Source organism: Syngnathus floridae, chromosome 4, assembly GCF_059516105.1.
Source record: "Syngnathus floridae isolate MCC-2025c chromosome 4, RoL_Sflo_1.0, whole genome shotgun sequence".
NCBI classification, from domain to species: domain Eukaryota; kingdom Metazoa; phylum Chordata; class Actinopteri; order Syngnathiformes; family Syngnathidae; genus Syngnathus; species Syngnathus floridae.
The window spans coordinates 7,902,501-7,924,323 of record NC_142416.1 but is presented as its reverse complement, the minus strand read 5'-3'; the positions used below and the strand labels follow the sequence as shown (position 1 = coordinate 7,924,323).

General features: G+C 39.9%; 1 protein-coding gene across 2 annotated transcripts in view; it reads right to left on the bottom strand.

Moving 5' to 3' along the window:
* Window positions 1–95: 95 nt before the first annotated feature.
* Window positions 96–21,823, bottom strand: part of LOC148398686 (protein AF-17-like) — a 22,005-nt gene continuing 277 nt past the window's right edge. The window contains exons 1-20 of one of the 2 annotated variants that reach the window (XM_088374075.1): window positions 21,604–21,823; window positions 19,929–20,008; window positions 19,784–19,838; window positions 19,574–19,683; window positions 16,701–16,804; window positions 16,298–16,391; window positions 15,555–15,659; window positions 11,852–11,941; window positions 11,052–11,196; window positions 10,177–10,962; window positions 8,850–9,049; window positions 8,515–8,623; window positions 8,259–8,325; window positions 6,637–6,785; window positions 5,506–5,703; window positions 4,950–5,026; window positions 4,407–4,768; window positions 4,180–4,270; window positions 2,648–2,857; window positions 96–2,586 (exon numbers count right to left, since the gene is read on the bottom strand). The exon at window positions 21,604–21,823 is cut by the window's right edge and continues 277 nt beyond it. In XM_088374075.1, the coding sequence (XP_088230201.1) occupies window positions 2,551–2,586; window positions 2,648–2,857; window positions 4,180–4,270; window positions 4,407–4,768; window positions 4,950–5,026; window positions 5,506–5,703; window positions 6,637–6,785; window positions 8,259–8,325; window positions 8,515–8,623; window positions 8,850–9,049; window positions 10,177–10,962; window positions 11,052–11,196; window positions 11,852–11,941; window positions 15,555–15,659; window positions 16,298–16,391; window positions 16,701–16,804; window positions 19,574–19,683; window positions 19,784–19,838; window positions 19,929–20,008; window positions 21,604–21,712 (3,177 nt within the window). In that variant the 5' untranslated portion in view covers window positions 21,713–21,823 and the 3' untranslated portion in view covers window positions 96–2,550. Of the gene's footprint in view, window positions 2,587–2,647; window positions 2,858–4,179; window positions 4,271–4,406; window positions 4,769–4,949; window positions 5,027–5,505; window positions 5,704–6,636; window positions 6,786–8,258; window positions 8,326–8,514; window positions 8,624–8,849; window positions 9,050–10,176; window positions 10,963–11,051; window positions 11,197–11,851; window positions 11,942–15,554; window positions 15,663–16,297; window positions 16,392–16,700; window positions 16,805–19,573; window positions 19,684–19,783; window positions 19,839–19,928; window positions 20,009–21,603 lie in introns of both variants that reach the window. The other variant, XM_088374074.1, reaches the window with a different exon arrangement.

The following is a 21,823-nucleotide window of genomic DNA, read 5'->3' as shown; positions in this document are numbered from 1 at the left end:
CAAAAAAATGCATACATGTCAATACATTACAACGGTACCCCCCCCCCCACACACACACACACACACACACAACAAAGAACTCATTTAAGACAACATATGAAACAAATCAGCAAAATACATTTATTGACAAAAAAAACACCTGTATTCATCGGTTGTTTTAAATTTAAACACAAAAGTATCAAAATACTCTACAGGGATTTCATCTGAATATTGTCAATTCATTTTTTTATCACTTCTTTCAGGCAATTACACTGTACAATGACAATAGGCTTGTCATTACGATTGGGTGCTCATTTAATTTTTATTTTTTTGCCAGGGAACAATGCATTTAAAATCATGCATAGTAATAACTTTGTATTTAACGATATATTTGATAAATCAAACCACTGCATTTTATGCATTTCTGATTCCAACAAGTAACTTGCTTTCCATCAAACCTCATTGTGAGACGGTTGCTCGAATGTTGTTACACTGAAGATACACAGTACGACATTCACAACATGGATTATGTTGGTTAACCCAAATTCAAAGCTTTAAAAAAAAAAAAAAAAAGTCTTCCACAAAAAATATACAACTCATAATCAACACAAAATAGTTTTGGGCTTACACTGCCCCAGTGCAACATGGGAAAGGAAAAAATGTTTTTTCCACGCCTCCCTTCCATGGACATTGTCTTCTCAGGACATACTGTACTTGGTAAAATTATAGACGTCCCACTTTTAATATTGAAATGTTGGCTCATCTTTTTTTTTATAAAATCAACATTATAAACATTCCCGTTGTGTCATTGCTACAGTATTTAATCACCTCATAGAGAGCTGTTTAACTTGCTTTCTGACATCTACAGACAACACTAGGTAGCACTCAAGATGTCACACGATATTCAAAATTGAAGAGGTGAGGAACCAGACCCTTGACAATTGCTACAGGGGGGAAAAAAAGAAGAGAAAAACACAAAAAAACAAAACAAAAAGAAAATCCCATCTGTGATGGTAAATCACTGAATATGGGAGCTACAGAATGGAAGCATCACATGGCAAGATGAAGCTTTCCAACAGTCATGAATGAGAGCGCCCGTAAGGATCACCTGCACCTCATTTTACCATCTTCTGTGCAAGTATCACCACAAACAACACACCATTTTGACAGCGTTTTCATTATATTGTAGTTTACATCCTTTGCTTGGACACCACTGTGCAGGATTTCAATTTAGTACTTTTCTCTCGCCTCACAAACAAAAAAATATTGTAGGCAAACACAAAAAAGATAGTAAAGAAAGACAGTATAGTTATGACTATCAGGCTATTCACATATTTCATTTCATGAAACTGGTTACTTATAAAATGTATAAATTGGCTTATGATGAGTGCCATCTACCCCTAATAAAAAGACTACCAAAGAGGGAGTGCGATTGAGCTCTTGAGCTCAACCTTTTCTCTGTATGTTTAGCATCGTTAAGGCATTATCTATCCAGTATTGCTAAAAAAACAGCGAGTTAGCTGACGTGAAAAAAAAAACATGTTGAACAAAAATATATGCTGTACTGTATGTACAAAACAACTGAGTGCCAATTCTGATTAAAAACAAAGTCAACATAGCTACTAACATGACAAGTGCAAACTTATTCATGAAAAGAAATTCTAACTTCCAAATGTTTGGTTTCATCCTCTTAATCTCCACAGCAACTAGAAAGATATAAAGGTCTCTGGTTTTGAATAGAAGCAAGTACACACTAATGCCAGTTGTAGGGAGGAACAACACACTATTTTGAATATTTAGACATCAGTAAATAACTACAACATGGCTAATGACAAGATTTTCTGTGGCATTTTATATTCAGTATAGGTAGTAAAAGGAGTTCACACCAAATGGAGGCCACACATCAGCGTAGAAAAACACGGCAGAAAATTTGAGGTAATATACCTAGATTAACATTGAAATGCAACTGACCACATTTTATCTTTGTTGTTGTGACGTTTGGCTTGTACCGTCAGTAATCGGCACAGCAAGTCTCTTGCATGGTATAAAATAAAATGTAAGCAAGTGCCTGGAAGAAATGTGGGTGCAGTGATCACAAAGGGAAGACAACATTTCCAGGAAGACAAATGGATGATGTGGCTCACATGTGGATGGAATTAATGTCATTCATTTCCAAGAGTCTAAATATGGAAAAATCTATGGAAAGGATTCATTAAGGGTCAGTGCTTGAGATTATGCTTCAACCCAAAAACCAAGACCACACCTGTTAGGACGAGTAAGGTGTCCACATAAGCAGGCCCGTTGGTCGAGCTAATAAAATTAGTGCAATTTAAGAAGAGACCACAGTACTCATGATCTCTGAAAAGCTGCCAGTATACAAACTATTAAAGAACTTCCAAAAAATCAACTTCTATACACAAAAACGTAACCCCCCCCCAAGTCCATCCTGTTGTACGGTACATTCATTTAAGACGACAAGAGTAGAAATGACGTCCTCATGTCATGTGAGTTGAGCTCAGTTATACCTCGAGGAATATCTTCATTTAAGATGGTGTAGTATCACTGGGGACTTCATCCATTCTTGTCTCCACCCTTCTCACCTGCAGCCTGAAAATTGACAGTTAAAAAAACTTATCAATGATGATTGACCACTTGCAGAATCACTCACAGGCTTGTGAAGGACGCCCTCCTGTCGACCAAAGAGGTTTCCCCCCTGGTTGCCCTGCAGAGGGCAGGAAGTGGCTGAGGCCAGCAGGTTGGCAGACTGGGCCAATAAGGGGGAGTTTGGCGCGGACGTGAGCGCTCCTGCCAGTGTGAGGCGCTGCAGCTCCCTCTGTCTCTGCTGCTGAAGCATCTGGCAAATAACTGTTCTCTGCTCCTAAGAAGACAGGATAGGAAAGTTTGTTGAGTTGATCAAAAACCGATCCAATGACAATTCCCGCAGAGCTTGTCAAAGTCACTCAGAGACGATTAGCAACTTCCCTTAAGTATCCAATATGCAACACTTTCTAAAAAATGCATTTTCTATTTCTCCCATGGAATTGAAGATTTCGACCAAGAATCCGATTTTGCTGTTTCCTGTTATTTGACTTCATCAGGGATTGTTTATAACAAAGACCATTGTCAAACATAAGCATGTCCCATATATAAAACAGGACAAAAAGCCACAGTTTGATGAATAACTTTGGCGAATGAATGAAAGAATCACTGTTCATAACCTTTATGGACAGAATTTCTAAGCGCAGCCAAGGCATTGAGGGTGTCTGGTTTCGTGGCCCCAGTTTTGCATCTCTGCTTCTTCCAGATGATGTGGTACTGTTGGCTTCAACAAGGCGCCATCTCCAAGTCTCACTGGAGTGATTCGCAGCCGTGTATAGCGGTTGGGATCAAAATCAGCACCTCCAAATCTGAGACCATGGTCCTCAGTCGGAAAAGGGTGCCGTCCCCTGCCCTGCCCTAAGTGGAGGAGCTTTTTCATGAGTGAGGGGATGATAGAAAGGCGCATTGGTGCAGCGTCGGCTATGATGCAGGCTTTTATCAGTCTGCTCTGGTGAAGAAGGAGCTCAGTCAACAGGTGAAGCTCTCAATTTATGGTCAATCTGCGCTTTTACGGTCATCTATGTCACCAGATGTAGGTCATGACTGAAAGAACAAGATCCCAGATACAAGCGTGCCCTGGGGACAACCCAGGAGATGTAGGGGAGAGTATGTCTCCCGGCTTGCGAGGGATTGCCTTGGCATTCAAGAGGCTGGGGACAGGGTTGTCTGATCTTCTCTGTGAAACCTGCTGCTGCTGCAACCCGACTCCAGACAAGCGGGAGGGGGATCAACCAGTCGGAAAGAAAATGTTGCAGGAAATAGTGTATATGAGTAACATGCAACTTTAGTTTTTTGTTTTTTTATGTAGCTGACATCCGAGTGGGACTGAGAGCAGGACGGAATAGGAATTATTTCCACAGGGGGCAGGAAGGGACAGAATCTTTTTTATTATGGTATGGGACTGGATGAAAATGCACTTCCGTGTCAGCCGCCAACATTCTACCCAGGACACACTGGAGAGACTATGGCCAGGAAATGCCTCGCGATAGCCTTGCGAGAGCTTGATGAGAGTGAAGTCAGACTTCCCTTCTAACGTTGATGCCTGAGCGACCTGACTCCGGATTAATCAAACAAATTGAATAGATAGAATTAAGATATTACAGGAGTGAAATTCTGTGATGTGAGGAACTGCTGAAGTTGTTGCTGCTGCTCCAGAATGATCTGTTTGTGCTGCTCTGATAGAAGTGAAGACCTGAAAGATGGGCAAGAAAACAAAACCATTAGTCAGATTTACATGTTACTAACTAAAGATACTAACATCTTGACGGTTGGGGTGATATGGGACCAACAAAAGCTTGCTTTGCTATTTAGTCATTTTGGTTACGTACGAGCTCGCAGTCTTTGGAAGCTGAAAGCTCTGTGCCAATGTCTGGGGGTTGAGGGGAGGCGGCTGGGGGCGCAGAGCAGGGAGTGTCGACTGGGCGGCACTCTGGAGAGGAGAATTTATTACCCCGTTTAAACCGCTGAGTGTCCCATTCATCAGCTGAGGACTTCCTGAAAGAGATGCGAGTAGCCCGCCCGCCACAGGCTGAGTGGAGCTGCCAGCCTGATTGATTTGCCCCAAACTGTCACCTGAACCTCGCCCATTCAACAGGGATTGACTCAAGGAGGCGGGGCTTTGTTGAGGGGGAGGAGTACTCTGGAAGGAGAGGGAAGAGCTACTGCGGGAAGGACTACCAGAGTGGAGGTCCTGGGAGGATAGAAACAGAAACAAAGTGAAATTTTAGGTTTTTCTTCTCGAGTTCACTTTTGGGGTTTTATTTTGATGTGTGCAGTAGCTCGAAGCAGCCAGCGCCCTCATCCTTACCATCCAAGCAGGAAAGGGCAAGACTGAATTTGTTAATATATTGGGAGAAAAGACAGGTTCTCACCTCAGAGGAGGTAACAAAGGAAGTGTCATTAAGGAAACTGCTCTTCGACAGGGGACTCTTATTGGTGATTAGGGGGTCTGAGAAAAGAGAGGCAGAGTCAAAGGCCATTTCATTCATTCGTCCATCCATCTATTTTCACTCCCGCTTGTCTTCATTTGGGTCAACAGTGAACTGGAGCCTATTCCAGCTGATTTGGGTCGAGAGGTAGGGGACACCCTGGACTGCTTGGCAGCCACTTGCAGGGCAGATAGCCATTCACGCGCTCATCCACACTTATGGACAATGTGGAGTCTTAATTGGCTTAACGTGCATGTTTTTAGAATGTGGGAGCAAGCCACAGTACTCGAGGAAAAACACCCATGCAAGCATAGAAATACCATGCAAAGGCCACAAAGCCAACATTCGACACAGGGACCTCTCAATTTGAGACACAAAGACCATTTTTTAGAATTAATTCAAAAAAGAAAATTGTGCAATTCTGTTTAAAAATGCACCATGCACATGATGCAGAGGTAAGATGATGAGGGACGAACAAAGAAAGCTATCCAAATCTGACCTTGACTTGAAGACAGGAAGTTCATCCGGGTTGCAGTGTGCAGAGAGCCTTGGACAGAATGACCATGAGGAAAAGGTACGGCAAGCTCTGTGTTGAGCAATTGCAGACGTTCTCTTTTGGCTGTTAGACTGAGAATCTGATCCTGGAGCCGTTGGTTCTCCTGCTGCAGCGAGTGAAGTGACTGGAGCATGTCTACAACTGGCAAAGAGAAAAAACAATCCATATCACTGAGAAATCCTTTTGTTTTGCTGACATTATGTGACACAAAATGGACTAAGATGTATTAGTGTGAGACAAGCAGGGAGCCCAGTCGATGACATGGTCCAATAATCATTATTTTAATGATAAATGTTTGTTATTTTGTTTATTTTTTGATGAATCAAATTATATTCAAACATGTTTTAATTTTCATCCCCTTATTTGAAAACAGGATATTGTGACATGCAAAAATATAAATAATAATTCATTCAGACTGTTTTTGTTTATAATATCAGAAAATGAGAATTTCTTTTTAATTGTTTAAATGAAGGCAAATGTTTTTAATATGATTCAACACAAACATACTTTCATGAGTAACCACATCAATTGGAGAATATTTACTGTTGAGAAGCTGACAACTTGAAGCTTTGGACAATTTTAAATTAAAAAGGTTATCTTATTAATTAATTAGATAACTTAATTAATTATTATCAAAACTAATTGATTAGTTGTCAATTAATCAATTAAGTGCTGCATCTCTAATCCAACATGAGGATGAAATAATTTTATGCTGTTTCATTTTCACCATGAATCAAAATCTCTACTCAGATGAACTTAAAATTTATTATCTATGACTGAGTGACATAACTCCAAATACAGTAATGATTCGATGTAAATCGAAAGAATGCACATGACAATTCTTTGCTTTGTAAATTTAAACTAAAATTTGTGTGATAACATCTTTACAAAGCTTGTCGCATACTATACTAAATTATGAGTTGGGTGTTAGAGCTGGATGTGAATTCCAGGATTTCTCAAGGCTATAGTGGAGTCAATTTTGTAAATGTATTGTTAAGGTGATTTCAGTTTTCTTGAAAACCCAAACTTCTTCTTCTAATAAACATTTGGAATGGCAAGAATGACGTTACTCACTGTTGACGCCAATCTCTCCGTTGCTATGTTTCTCCAACAGGAGTTCAATGTGAGCGCTTGCCTGGGGGATGTTCTCAGGACATGCTTGAACTCCTGCACCTAAACCATCTCTCTGGTCAAAAAGAAGAGGAAGGGAGCTCATAGGAGACCTGTGTGTGATGGAGAGAGCAAGAGGGTCAGGTTTCATTTGTTACTTGGGTTGTTAACCTGTCATTAATTACCAGTAGGGCCCGGACCGATTAATCGTTCTGCCGATTATATCGGCCGATGATAGCTCTTTTCAAAATAATTGTTGATTTGTCCATCTATTCTATTAGTCTCTCATAAAAAAGTACATAGTACATGCGGAATGGCATCTGAGTGGTGCAGAACCTTATCCTAAGTAGAGCTGTGACTTCATTTAACCCAGGGGTTTTTAACTGGTTTTGTCCAAGAGATCACCATTATAACCAAGAAGCAACTCGGGGACCACTGCTTTGGTGGAATATTTTTTTCATTTTGCATCAAAGGAGGATAGACCTATACAGGCTATATATTTACATCTGTATGTCTATTTTGGGAATCTCAGCTACATTTTACATAATTTGGATGGGTAAATGATTCACAAAATTAGCTGGAAAATAAATCAAGTCTAAATAATACATCAATTTTATTGTTAAAAATTTTAGTTATTTTCCATTTCCAAGTTCGCGGACCACCTGCATTACCGCCACAGACCACAATTTGTGATTGTCTTCTCAGTAACCCATCAGAGACAACTTCAGCCAGGTCTATTTACAATAGTGGACTGAACTAAGCATTTCAACAGGTAGCACATGTGAAATAAACAGTGACTCAACATGTCTCCTATTTTAGTTTAACTATATCATGTGTGCCTGGCAACACGTACTTTGTTTGTCCAGTTTTGTTTATGCTGTATTGCTCAGGTTTTAAAGTTGTTCCACTTGTACAATAACCTAGCCCCAATATGCAGCAGCAAGTACAGTACCAGAGGTATTTCATTTATAAATTACTGTATTTTTTTAAATTAAATAATTTCCAGAGCGCCACAGTGACGCACTGGTGAGCATTTCCTGCCCACAATTCAGAGGTGCTGGGTCCGACTCTGGTTTGCATGTTCTCCCCATGCCTGCGTGAGAGAAATCTGGGTATTCCAGTTTCCACTCATATTCAAAAACATGCCGATTGGCCACTCCCAATTGTTTGTAAGTGTGATTGTGAGTGTGAATGATTGTCTATGTGTGCCCTGTGATTGTATATTCCCAAACTTAATTCTCTTATTTACTTATTTTTTGCATTATTTTGTCCCTATCGTTCTCAGTTTAAAAATTAAACAAACACTGAAGGGCAAAGTATTGTATAACAGTCAAATGTTATATATCTAATTCATATATTTGTTGGAAGTGAATAAATAAAATAATATATTCGCTATGTATTCTTAGAATTAATCAGCCGATTAATCGGTAATGTTTTTTTTTCCTTTCAAATATAGGCATCGGCCTAAAAAAAATAATATTGGTCGGGTCATAATTTACCGTCTACACATATTACTTCTCTTATAATCTGATCATAATTGTAAAAAAAAAAAAAAAAAAAAAAACAGTTGAGACCAAAAGACGTACTGTGAGGAAAGACTTTCCCTTGGCGAGTTTCCTTGACATGGGAAGCGACAGTCATCAACGTCTGACTCTATGAAAGGGAACAACATGTCAAAATTTATTGTGCCAGTAATATTAAACAACTCAAAGTTTTGTGACGTTTCTATTTTTTTTACTGTTTGTGACATAATAGACAGAAGATATCCAAATCTGCAAATAGTAAAAGTAAATATGTCGGATTTGTGAAATGATAGAATTTCTTTTGATTTCTGCCTCATACCTGGTAGCGAGGTTGGGGCTTGACTCAGTAGTGGTGGCAGTGTCGAGAGACCACTGATGAAAGGTTGCGTGGAAGTCACACTGTAGGAGCTGCTCGAACCATGATGCATCTAGAAGTTCATTTTAAAAAGGACGACAAGTGTGGAGATACAAAGTTCATAAAGTCAAAAATAAGGGGTAAGAATGTTTCTATTTCAAGTTAAATGAGGTTAAAAAAACTCAAATTCACTTTTCATTCTGAACTGACTTTTTGAATATAAAATAACTGTTAATCTCTTTGTATTGCACCAAATAATATAGATAATAATATCTGGATGAATGTAGAACTGTAAAGACCTGTGGGTTTGAAGCGGCTTTGCTTGATGGGAGAGAGAGTGAGAGAGCGTGGGAAGGGAGGAGTCCTGATGAGAGAGAAGTGCTACACATGCCCCCAGCCAAGGACAAGGAGGTGCTACACACCCCACCACCCAGAGAGACAGAGGTGCTGCAGATGCCACCGCCCAGTGAAAGAGGATTCTTAAGACTGGAATAGATACCTGAGCAAGGGAGGCAGAATGATCATAAAAAAAAAAAAAAGACCTGTATGTTTCTGTAGCGTCAAAAAAGACAAGCATTTTCAGTGTCCAGATTTGACAATAATATAATTTTTCTCAACTAATTTTTACTGACTCTTTAAATCAGAGATAACTAAGTACAGTACCAGAGGTATTTCATTTATAAATTGCTGTATTTTTTTTAAATTAAATAATAATAATAAATGTTCAGCAACAGGTGGATTTTTTTTCAGAAACTGTTAAATATTAAAATACAGGGCTAAATATGTACCCTGTGACTTTTAAATATATCAAACTTAAAATGAAAATATTTCAAAACCCTGATGTGGCCTACTCACATAGGGCAGTAAAAGGCTCAAGTAAGACATGTCTTGCCATCTTGTGGTAATTGGTGATAATACAACTTAAAACTAAAGTCAACACGTGCATATTGGCAGTTTGGCATCCTGAGTCGTGCGTTTGCAGATTTTATTTTATTTAAAAAACTTTTTTTAAATATTTTTGTGTGTTTCTGGTTTTTATTTCAGGATTTTTTTTTTTTTTAAATCATGTATTTTTTAAAAGCAATCACTCAAGCTACCACTTCAGTGTGGTTGCCAGTTGTCCATCCCTATTCTAGGTAATCTAATGCAAGTGAAATGATTCTAACTGCGAGAGCAACACTTGATACAGAGCTACCTTAAGCTAATTATAATGTTTAAATCTATGCCGGTTGCTGGTGTTAGAATAAAATCCTCATGTACTTAACATAACTGTCAGGTCTACATAATATCAGTGGCAGATTTGGAGATACTTTTTCGGTAAAGACACCTAATGTATGAATCTCCTTTTTTAATTGACTTTTATTTGTGTATGCTTTCATATTCTTGATCTTGTTTGTCTCGGCCAGCAATCCGAGTCTCAACATCCAGTTAACTATAAGGGATTGTTTTGAAGACAGTCAGGCAGAGCACAAACTTCTGTTAGTTAGACGGAAGGATTCTTTCGGTGTTCTATAGATAAACTGCTATTGTGGCATTTACCAAGCATTTTCTGCCAAGCTGCAAACGACTATGCAAATGAAAATGCATGCACAGGAAACTTGAGGGAAGCCACACACACCCACTCACCCGAGCCAAGCAGCGAGTTGCCACGGCTTGTGGAGAAACTGCCAGCTGAGGAGGACGAGAATGACGAAGAGGAGGCGGTGGTGGGCAGTGAGGGGGGGAAAGTGAGGTGTGGAGCCGACATTGGGCTCTGGTAGTGTGAGGAGGTGAAGACTGGTGGTGGTGGAGGCGGGGCAGTGTTGTGATGATGGTGATGATGAGTGTCCTCTTTCCTCTCTCGGTTTTTGCTTCCCCGAGGTCGGCCTGGACCATGGCGACTCTTTTTGTTGCCACGGTGCCTTCTCTCTTGGGACAGGGGTGGCGGGCTCATTTTACCCTCCAGTTCCGCTTCTTCTGGGATAGGTGGTGTGCTCATTTGAGACAACTTACACAAAGACTTAGAAGGTTTGTAGTCTCCCGAAGAGGAGATCTTGCGAATCTTGCTGCTACTACCCAGCACTGATGTGGAGGTGATACGCATGATGGATCCAAAAGTTGAAATTGTGACTTTGTTCTCAAAAGGACTTGAGTTTCCATCAGACCGATCATGACCCTGTGATCCCGCGAGAGGGCCCTCAACAGGAGTCAACTCGGGCGGTTCATGATAATTGTGATCTTCATCTTCCTCCTCATCCTCATCTTTATCTCCCCCTTTATCACCGCCCTCTTCGGCCCCCTGGACGGCTGACCTCCTGTGACGCTCTTTGCGATCCTCGCCACTGTGGTCACCGCCTGCTCGCTCACGGTCACGCTCCAGACGGCAAGAGGAGGAAAACTGGTGGGAATCTTGAGCTGAAGATAGAGCTCCACCTTCATGAGCAAGACAGAGCCGATTAAACAAAGTCCTTCTCTTCAAGCTGCCCGATGCCTGAACATTTTATTCTTGCTCAGCGCAATACCTGGATTGAATGGACTTGAGGAACAGGAAGAGGAGCCACTCTTCGCAGTGCTTCCCGTTTTCTTACTGTGGTGACCATGACTATGTGAAACCAGCTTCTTGGACTTTGCCTCATTGTCTTTGGAACTGTGGTGACTGGAAGAAAGCTATTCCAACACACACATGCACACAAAAATGATTGTAAATGTTAATTGTATTGAAGAGACTCTCTGATGTTTTTTTTCAGGTCCAATACGGATTATTATTGTCAAGAACGCCGATTACGGCTAATACTCATTTTAAATAAAAGGTAAAATATTGGCATAAAAATAAATAAATACAAACTCCAACTCTTAACTTTGTTGAAATCTCTCTAAGAAGAGACAATAGATAATATAAGAGACAATGTTTGTTTTACAATCGTAACAAATGGTTCAGGGAGCATCTCAGCATGTCTTAAAAAGTTACATGAAAACTTACATTAAATAGCTCCCTAAAGGTTTCTACAATAAACAGTTTTTCAAAATTTTTAAATACTGTAACTGAAATGTAAAAACTTTTACTTGTCTTGATTTTTTTATTTCAGTCAAACAAAGAGCGTTCCCAGGGCCAACAACCTCTCTTGTAAAGTTAACTGATCATTTTAATAAGATGTAAGTTAACACAGTGTATCATTGAACTCTTATCAGCAGTCAGGTTTTTAATAAAGTCCAATACTGATGCCCGTACATTGACCCGACTGATCAATTGCTTAGGCCAATAATCAGTCTAACCCTATTGTACTATATCCAACAATTCTCCCGTTAACCCCGCTCTTCATACCATTTCTACACTGCTGGGCATCACTGAAGGGACCAGGTTGTCAGAGGACTTCTTGTGGCGCTCTTTTTGACGAATCTTGTCCTTGTGACTCTGAAAAGACATTGCATAGGGCAGGGGTGTCAAACTCATTTTTTTCGCGGGCCACATTGTAGTCATAGCTTCTTTCAGAGGGCCATTATGACTGTCAACCCAAATAAATGTATGAGCACCCCAGATTATATACAGTAAAAGCTCCAAAACAAACTGACAAATAACTTGTTTTCAAATCAGACGAGTAAAAACTGGTCAAATATTTAAAAAAAAAAACCAGATAATATTAAAAGTGAAGACAATTTGCAATTCTAGTAATGACACACGAATTTGATGCACAATTTGTCTTGGCGGGCCACATAAAATGATGTGGCGGGCCGTATCTGGCCCCCGGGCCTTGAGTTTGACACCTGTGGCACACTTCCCCCTAGGGCTGCCACAAACGACTGTTTTGCTGGTCACCAATATAGTAGTGAAGGAATAGGTTCGAAATCCAAAAAGTCTTGCCTAGCAACAAAAACAGATATGCTCAAACCTCATTGAATAAAGTACATAAGCAGACAAGTATATTCACATATTAAATCAATAAAAGAAACATTTTAAGCATATAATTATACCTACACACCAAATCAATAAAGAAGACATAACTAGACATTTTTTGATAGGGGTAATGACAAAGGTTTTTATAACTTTATGATCTGATATGTATATCTGAGCACTTTGAAATAAATGTTTTTTTCATGTATTGCCTGAATAGCTTAATGAGCCTTAAGGAACTGTTTCATGCATGCCTGATGATTTTCTAAATCACGGACACTGCCAAAGTCGTCTAAAAATGTTCAGTACTTGATTATATCTTATGTTTTGACGAATGCTAGACGCCAGTTTTCGATTACTACTGAACGTTCTGGACAGAGGGAAATATTTTGCCTAACAAAGAAAATATACGGTTGGAAGCATGATTAAACTAAGAATATGAAGACGTAAGCAAGTACATGGCGTATCAAAAGAACAAACAAACAAAAACATGGTAAGTGGTGAGTACAAACTTTGCATAGTCAGGGAACATTAATAAATTGATGATGTCACAGCCAAAAGCTCACATAATTCCGTACAAAATGACAAAATTGAAAGAATGATGAATAGGCGGTGTGCTAGGGTGGGCAAAGTGGATGTATGTGCAAGAATGGTTTACAGGAAGGACACTTGGAGATAAAACCGGTAGAGGTGCCAGAGGGAGACAGCCAAGAACCCGGCCAAAGATGATCGTCAAGGCTGAAAGACGGAAAGGAAAACAACAGCCCCCACACATATCGAATCGCCCATAATCAGCACCCAACCCCACGGAACCAGCTCTCACCGAACCAGCACCCACTCCCATGGAATCAAAATCTCCTACGAACTTGCCACACCCCCTGACTCATCCATCACCCATCAAACTCGGCCCACACTGGCATGTGCAACTGAATATAAGCTGACCAAAGAACCTTGAACGTTGCCTTTTCTGAATGGAGACTTTCTGCTCTTGAGCATGGTCGCACGAAAGGCTCAGCACTGTATTGTACTTTCCTGAAAACAGAGCTTTCTTAACAAGAATTGTTATTGAACTCAACCAACCTGTGTAAGTCTAATTTCTGCTTCAGTGTCTTAGCATTTTCCTAAATCTGAAGAAATCAAACGGGCACGCAGTGAGTAAATTGGATAACAGGTGATTGGCAATGGCTTTTGCCGTGAGGCGCAGATAGCGCGCTCCCTAAATTGTGGACCAAAAATCCAACAGTAGTCTTGATTAATTGACTAATCAGATCATAGTATGTAAATGTCAGCATATCGCAACACCCAGCAGCTTCTCCTTTGTACTGCAACTGTCATTAGATTACAGCTTGAAGGAATGTAAAAATTAAAAATGAAGACAATCAGGATGATAGTACGTACATTTAACTTTCATTAAAAACTTGCAACTTGTACCAGCATTCTTGGCATGTTTATAAATGGTGCAACTGAAACTGAAGGCAATATGTGGCCTTAACATTTTTAGCTGAAAATATTAAGTACAATTTAAAAGACACCAAAAATTATAGATTATGCACAGTCGCACGATGAATTATATACCTATAAATACAACCAGGTATCAAGCATTTTTTCATGTGAAAGATGAGTGACATTGGGAAAAGAAAACTTGTGCCAGACGTATCATGGAAAATCCACTTGTTTTGCTTTTTTATTCATTCTATTGTGTACTTGTAGTCTCCAAGATTATAGAAAAGTGTCATCTATCCTTCTAGGTGTTGCAGAGATTTTTTATGATCTGTTTGTTGGGCTATTTTTTACTCCGCTCAGTTTTTTCCATTTTCTATTAGTTTTTTTATCCATTACATTGCATCCGTTGGGGCGGGACTACCAAACAAGGTAATGGGTGTGGCCAAACGGTTTCTTAAATCCACCATCTTTATTGCTCAGAGAGACTTTTGTAGTCCAAACAACTCAAGGATGCCAAAGTGGAGAGATCAAAATGTTCTGTTGTTTGATGCATCAATCCACACAACTCATTGCACCGTCCTCCAGCATCAGAACCTCAAATTTGATTTTTCAAGCAGTGTTCCCACATCTGTGGGCAAAGTCCTGCTTGTTCAAAGACGAGTGTTTCAGAAATCTTTCGTCAGTTTTGAGAAGGATTCACCGAAAGACTTTGTTTCGTTGATGGTTCAGTTCCATCAATCTATGGAAACGACGGACACAGTAAAGCGGTAAGCTTGAGATGACACAAAAATAATAAACTGTATTTCACTTTCACATTATTGCGTGTCTATGACGCACTTGTTTCATAGCGTTAGTGTCAGTCTTTCTGCTGATTTTAGAGCTGTGTGCTCTGTGTTTTCACTTCTTGTGGGTGTATTTTAAGTAGTTGTATCAGATGAATTGCATCGAAGGTGCTGTATTATTTTCTTGGGGAACACAATAATGTGTTGGATGCGTTCGTTAGCTTCTCGCTAATGCTAGCATTAGCTTACTGGTTAACTTGACTGCAATGCTTGTTTACAAGACGTGTTCTTAAATATTGTGAGGGGATTTATTTTATGCGTTATATAAGTATGGACAAGTCTTCTGCCGTTGACATCTTTTAATCAATCAAAAAGTTTGCGCCGCAAGTAAACGCTACCTTGGCTAAAAAACTACAAATATGTCGGACAGGAAAGGGAGGTGCACATCTTGTGGCCTGGAGGGAGTGGAGTGTCAAGTATCTCATTTGCATTTAAAGAGACCACACCAAAACGGCTTGCTCTGAGCCGCACCTCAGAGCAAGTAGAAAAAAGGGACCTGTGATGCTATCAAAATGAGGAATTCAGAAAAAAGGATCACTGTTCCACTCTATATAAACTGAATGAGTAAAAGTTAAAACGGAAGAATTTATAAATGTGATATGTAAGGTTTAAATTTTTTTCTTTGAATCACTAGCACCCATCCATCCTGTCAACTGCTTATCCCCACGAGGGTCAATTAAGCATCAAATAAATAAACATGTAAAGAAACAAGGTATTGACTATTTAATTAGCCTTCGCTGACCAACTCACGACAGCCCACCTTCTCACTTGCGTAAAATGGTACAAATGAGTAAACAAAAACTGGCCAGTGTAATTTGGTTATCAAATGAATAAATGAGTCATTTGTTTACCTTCCTCTGCCGGTGGTGGTGGTGTTTGTCCTGTGATGGAGAGGTAGAGCGCCCCCGGGAGTGACTGAAGGCACTACTTGCATTTTCACTGGAACGGCGTTTCTTCTGCTGTAAATAAGTAAACGTTATTGAATAAACGACACGAAACATGACCCGCTTCAGACATTTTTTTTTTTTATATTTGACACACCAAAAAAAAAAAAAACTGTGAAAAGAAATATCTTCATTTATCTACTCCTAAACTTGAACATGCGTGTTTAAGTACCGTATTTTCCACACCATAAGGCGCTTCGGGTTAAAAGGCGCAGACTCAATTGCGGGGTCTATTTTGTATTTAATTCACACATAGGGTACACTGCATTATAGGGCGCATGGATGCCATGACTTACGGTAAAAAAACAAAAAAGTCAGAGGAGCAAAACACAGAGTTCGGTTGTACTTTATTCTACTATTTAATATTGTACTGTACTCACATTATTGTTAATTGATATTCATATACAAATCCATCCTCAACTTCTATATCCAAATTGAACGGTTGGGCAACTTCACCATTAGACATGACAAGTTCCCTCTCGTCATTGTCTCGGCACACCTTCGGTTTTTGAGAAAATTAAAGGCTTTTAAGTGCGCCTTATGGTGCGGAAAATACGGCATATGAATAACATGGCAAATAATTTCAACCAAGCATTTACAATTTTTGTATTTGAATGAAAAACTACATTAACAACGGCTGGACCTCGTACCATTTTGTTGTAGTGATGCTTGCAGTAGCCACAATATTTGACATTGTCAGCTTCTGGGCCTTCCTCCTCACACAGCAGGCCTGCCATCTGAGCGCTAACAGCATCATCCAATGAAGAGACAAGCAGCTATGTTTAAATCCACTCAATACCATACACGTATTTCCTCATAACATACCATTGACAAGAAATTATCCTGAGTGTTGAATCAATCCATCTTTTGCAGAAGAAATAGCTACAAATTTGTTACTAACTAGTTTAAGTATCAATCGATCATTAGAATATTATTGCTGAACATTTGTTGCAATGTAAGGGTAACTAAGTTTTCAAGAGAATCGTGACATGGCATATGAATTTATCTTTCTTGGAGCCACAAGTACACACATGCTCATTCATGATCACCTACCAGGTGACATGGAAAGCCTGTCTGCAGCCCTGTCTGTTACAGGCCATGCATGCTCCACATGCAGCCTTGCTCTCTCTGCCATGGTCCTCACAAATGTAACATGTCTGGGGATGATAAAGAGAGTGGCCAAGTAAGACCTTTTCAAATTCATTCAAGCATTCTAGAGTGAAGGAACACGATGCTTGTCAATATGTAGATATATTCCAAAGCTTTACCAGTTTTTTTGTGCACTGCTTTGTACCATTAAACTTTGGTCTGAAACTGAAAAATGCACAAGGACACAAAAAAAAAAGTTTCTTTTGCTATAGCATTCTGTTCCACTAGTACTATAACCAACTGATCATAGTGGAAAGAGATAAACAAAGAGCATTGAAATGCTATGCAATGTAGTGCTAGGATATGTGTACTTTCTGTTTTCCCTCTACGGGCAGGTAGTTTTCACTTTGTCTTGGCCACAGTGAGTGGGGGACAAGAGTAGGGTGAATGAGGCCGAGAAACAGGTGCAGAACAAAGGAACGGCAGGCCCTTTACCTTTTAGCCTCTGCCTCTGTTTCACCCTTTGTCCCGCCAATCTCTCGGTCTTGCTCCTACCCAGCACAATCCCACATGGCTCGCTCGTCAATTTCACGCAAAAATGACCACATCATTATGTGGTTGAGTCAGTGCTTTGAATACTTCCAGTGTCGGCGTAACATTTGGCCCCCTCATTTTGGTCCCTGTGCCCAGTACAAAATTGGGAGGCTTAATAATGGCTAAATATTCCTGCCTTGAGCAGGCTTTGTAGAAGGGGAGTTTGTTCACCCTCAAAGGACATCAACTTTGAAACGGAAGAAGACTGCAAACAGAATCACGGCCACCCTGCAAGAGTAAGTGTGGCTTCTCAAGTTTTCACCATCAATCTAATGCTGTTGAGGAATGTGGGCTGCAATCTATGGCTGAATGGCTCTGACAGGAGAAACCTGCATGCAATTTACTAGAGCTGACATAGTAATATGAAACCGGCTGGAAACAACACTCCAATGTGTACATTTACTTACAAATACAGAGCCAGTCTAAGCATCTATCCAGAAAATATATTGATTACGCTGTTAAGCGCTAAGATTTATAGGGCTAATTTGAATGGGTGCTGGGCAATGCTTTATTCTTAGACCAGCCACTAAAAACAATGAGTCAAAGGACAAAAAAAAAAAAAAAAAAGCAGTCGTATGACTTGACATGCTTGTATTGAAGTAAGAAACTCAAATACAGAAACTATTATGGAATTGTTAAGTTGTGTACACTGAAGATTTGTTGTTAGCCTTAGTCTGAGTTACAGAACATCTTACTGCAATAAGAGCTAGTGCATTTTGCGGGAGCAGCAGGGGTCGCGGCATGCCGTTCGTCACTTCCGCTTATGCCACGGCATTTCGGCAGCTCTGCGTCACTTCTGCTTGTGCCGCGGCCTGTCGCTAGCAGCTTTTGTTGAGGCGAAAACCTGCTTCCTCCGCTTCTTAGTTATGCAACAAGGAGGTGGATGATGAGCCTTTCATGCAAATAGAGGCTTGCTTATTGATGCTGCGCCTAATATTTCGGTCCAAACAATATGGCACTTGTATTGGTATCGATTTGAAAAAAACTGGTAACGAACATCTCTAAAATCATTCTCGAAAGAAGAATGCTTCATAAAATGTCATGAGTTGAGTACGTGCCTACAATATACAGAATGGAATTTTTAATGGATTTTTGATTGAATGGACAAATAATTATGTACAGTACACTGAAAATGCCCCTTTTTACAATAGACCGGTCTTACTGAGACTTTACTCACAGAGTTTGCGAGGACGTACTCTTCTTGATATTTAGAAACGGCTTAGGTATTGTATTGCTTATGGCTTTCAAAAAGAGTTTTGGACGATGAGCTTTTGCGAAGTTAAAACGTTTCTGACGTCATTTGACTGCAACTTGATTGCAGCTGTGAACGCCATTTTAAGCAACGACAACCTAATACATCAGCATTTTTTTAGCATAATAAATTATCGACTGAACATAATTTTATGACGTGCTGTGGTGTTGATGTGAGTGTGGAACATATAGTATGATAGCTTGGCGTGAGCAAAACTTGAAAAGAGGACAGCCGGCTGCTATCTGGAGCCAACTTGAACCAAGTGGTTCTTGGAAACTCAAGCAAGATGCTGATTCTTTTTTTTTTCCCCAGAACACTTGTCATTTTGACAAGGGTGTGGGATTCCGCCAGCCAGCCAAGATATATATAAAATAAGAGTACATACTATCTTCAATAGTATAGTACATTCCTTTGTCCACGCTTGCTTTCCCACGAATCTGGTGTCCAGTTTTGCCGCTTAATAGACACCAAGACATGGGGGTGTGTCCATTTTGGCGATGTTCCAAGGATTATTTACAAATCGTTACAAAACAGATTGGTATTATTGGAAATGACTGCCAATTTCATTTTCTTGAGTAAAAATATACAATATGAGCTTGTTAATGAAAAATGGACCATCTGGACGCTATAGATCCTGTGATTTACGAGCCTGTGTTTAGAGCCACGCTCAGACACGGGTCACCACATTTGGAGCCAGGCCCAGGGATGTAGCTTGATGGTGAATGTCTGGCAGCATTGTTTGAACTTATGGGACCTGGACTGGCAGGCTGGGAGCTCCCCTTTTTAGCTCATTCACTGCCATTCACAGCTATAAAAGTCAAAGATTCATTTAACTCGGCTGGCGATGAATGAGTTAATAATACTAGATGAATATTATATGTAATTTGATTACATTTGTTCTTTCAGACAGGTATCATATTGGTAGCTCTCACTTTCAAAAAGGTTGGTGACCCCTGATTTAGAGAAAGCCTACAACAATGTGTTTCAGTACCTTTATGTAGCGCTCATGTGGAACATACTGTAGGATGATGGGTTCCATGGTGAGGACGTTGGCAAACTGCACCTCAGGTATGTAGAGAGCACAAACAACGTGAGCCCAACCTGATGGTGACAACAACACAAGATTTAGATCATAGTCTGTTTATCGAAGAACATCTGCTTTTAAGGTCGCATCTTAATTATAACTGAGCCCCATATTTACCTCCGCTGTCTGTCCTCTTGAGAGCGCCATCTTTGTGGGGGCATAACTCACACCTCTATGGAAACACATCAGAGAACCCGGCTTACTCATTCACTGTGATCTCAGAGTGAAGGGAAACACTTATGTTGTGTGTTGCTAGACTCACCACTCTCGCTGCCCTCTCCTGTGATTCACACTTACGACAAAACCACGGGCCGGTGGGAACTTGGACGATGCCATAGCATGCTGAGGCACATACACAAATTGAAAGTCATTTCAGTAATATTAAAGCAGCTCACAAGAAAAGTAATCTTAAGGTATTCTTAAGGTATACTCCAGGCTGTTAGGATCCTGAACTCTCTCAACCCATCCACCCTCGGCTGCATAATGTCCTGGCCTTTTGGGCCACGTTGGGTGCCTTGCACTACTCCTCCTGTACTTTTGCGCTATATTCTGACTGTCTGCTGTATGCACAATTGCTCCATTTCAACTGTGTTGCTCTTATTTATTTATTTATTATTTATTCATTGCGCTTATTATTCATTGTATGTGCCTTCTTGTTTCTACTTTTTGTATTGTTTATTTGAATGTTTTGTTGTCCGTGGACCTATATAATATATATATATATATATACATATATATATATATATATATATACATATATATATATATATATACATATATATATATATATATATATATATATATATATATATATATATATATATATATATATATATATATACACACACACACACACACATATATATATACATATATACACTATATATATATATATATATATATACATACAGTATATATATAATTCTATAATTATAATATATATATATATATATATAATTATATATAATATATAAATAAATAAATACATAAATAAATAAATAATTAATATATAAATGTAATATGTCTTGTCACCGTGGGATAGTAGGAAACCCAATTTCGATCTCTTTGTGTGTCTTGACGTGAAGAAATTGACAATAAAGCAGACTTTGACTTTATACTAAGCCTTGTGTATGAAATTATGTCCTGTATAAATAAATTTGCCCGGCCTTGACGAGACTGAAAGGTGCAGCGACCATCTGCCTAAACCAGTTAAATAGCAGTTCATTACAAGTGTAAAAACTGGTGTAAAAAATGTTAACATGTATGGATTTCCACAGCATCCTTTCATTTTTTCAGAATTAGGGTCTAAATTAGCTGACTTTGGGCAAAAGCAAGCATAGACTCTGGACCGATTACCATAACGTTGAAGTGTACATGATTGACAAACTTGTGTTTGTTCATTTACATTTTTTCTTCATGCACACAGAAATCTTAACTCTACATCTCAGAACCGTGAGGGACAGAAGCCTATTACCAACCTAGAATTACAATTCTAAATTCACTTTGACTAAGAATAGGTCAAATAAAGTGTTGAAACTGGTTTTCGTAGCACTTTACTACAGCACATCATCTTTACCTCAAGGAAATGTTTCCTTGTCGACCAAAACGTGAAGGCATATGGACACAAGGCTACTGGGGTTTGGCCGACATGTTATTTCATTCTATTGAGTTGAACGTGCACGACAAGACCAGGAGGTTCACGCACGCGCCAGCACACACCCACGGTATGCCATAAGGGGGCCATGCAGGCTCGCTTGTCACCTTGCTTGGCCCTGTATGCTGGTGAGGAGACAACAAATAGCCCCCCCAACACACACACACTTGCACGCACGCACACGTACGCACGTAGGCTCAAGCCAACGACCCGCCCGCCTCCAGCCGCCGGCTCGGACGTCACAGCTGTCCACTACTTCCACGCTAACAACGGCTAACGTTACCTTGATGTACCGCGACGTTGCAGCCGTGTCCATCACAGTAAACGAGTGGATTCTCAGCCCAGCCTCGCTCGTCGGAACACACGCAGCAACCACCAACCATTTCCCGCATGCTGCTCCCATACGAAGAAATGTGTTTCCCCTCCCCTGCAGCGGCGCAGACTTCGCTTTAGGCCCGTCAAGGGGTCGTCCCGCTCTTTAGCACCGCACTGGGCATAGTCGT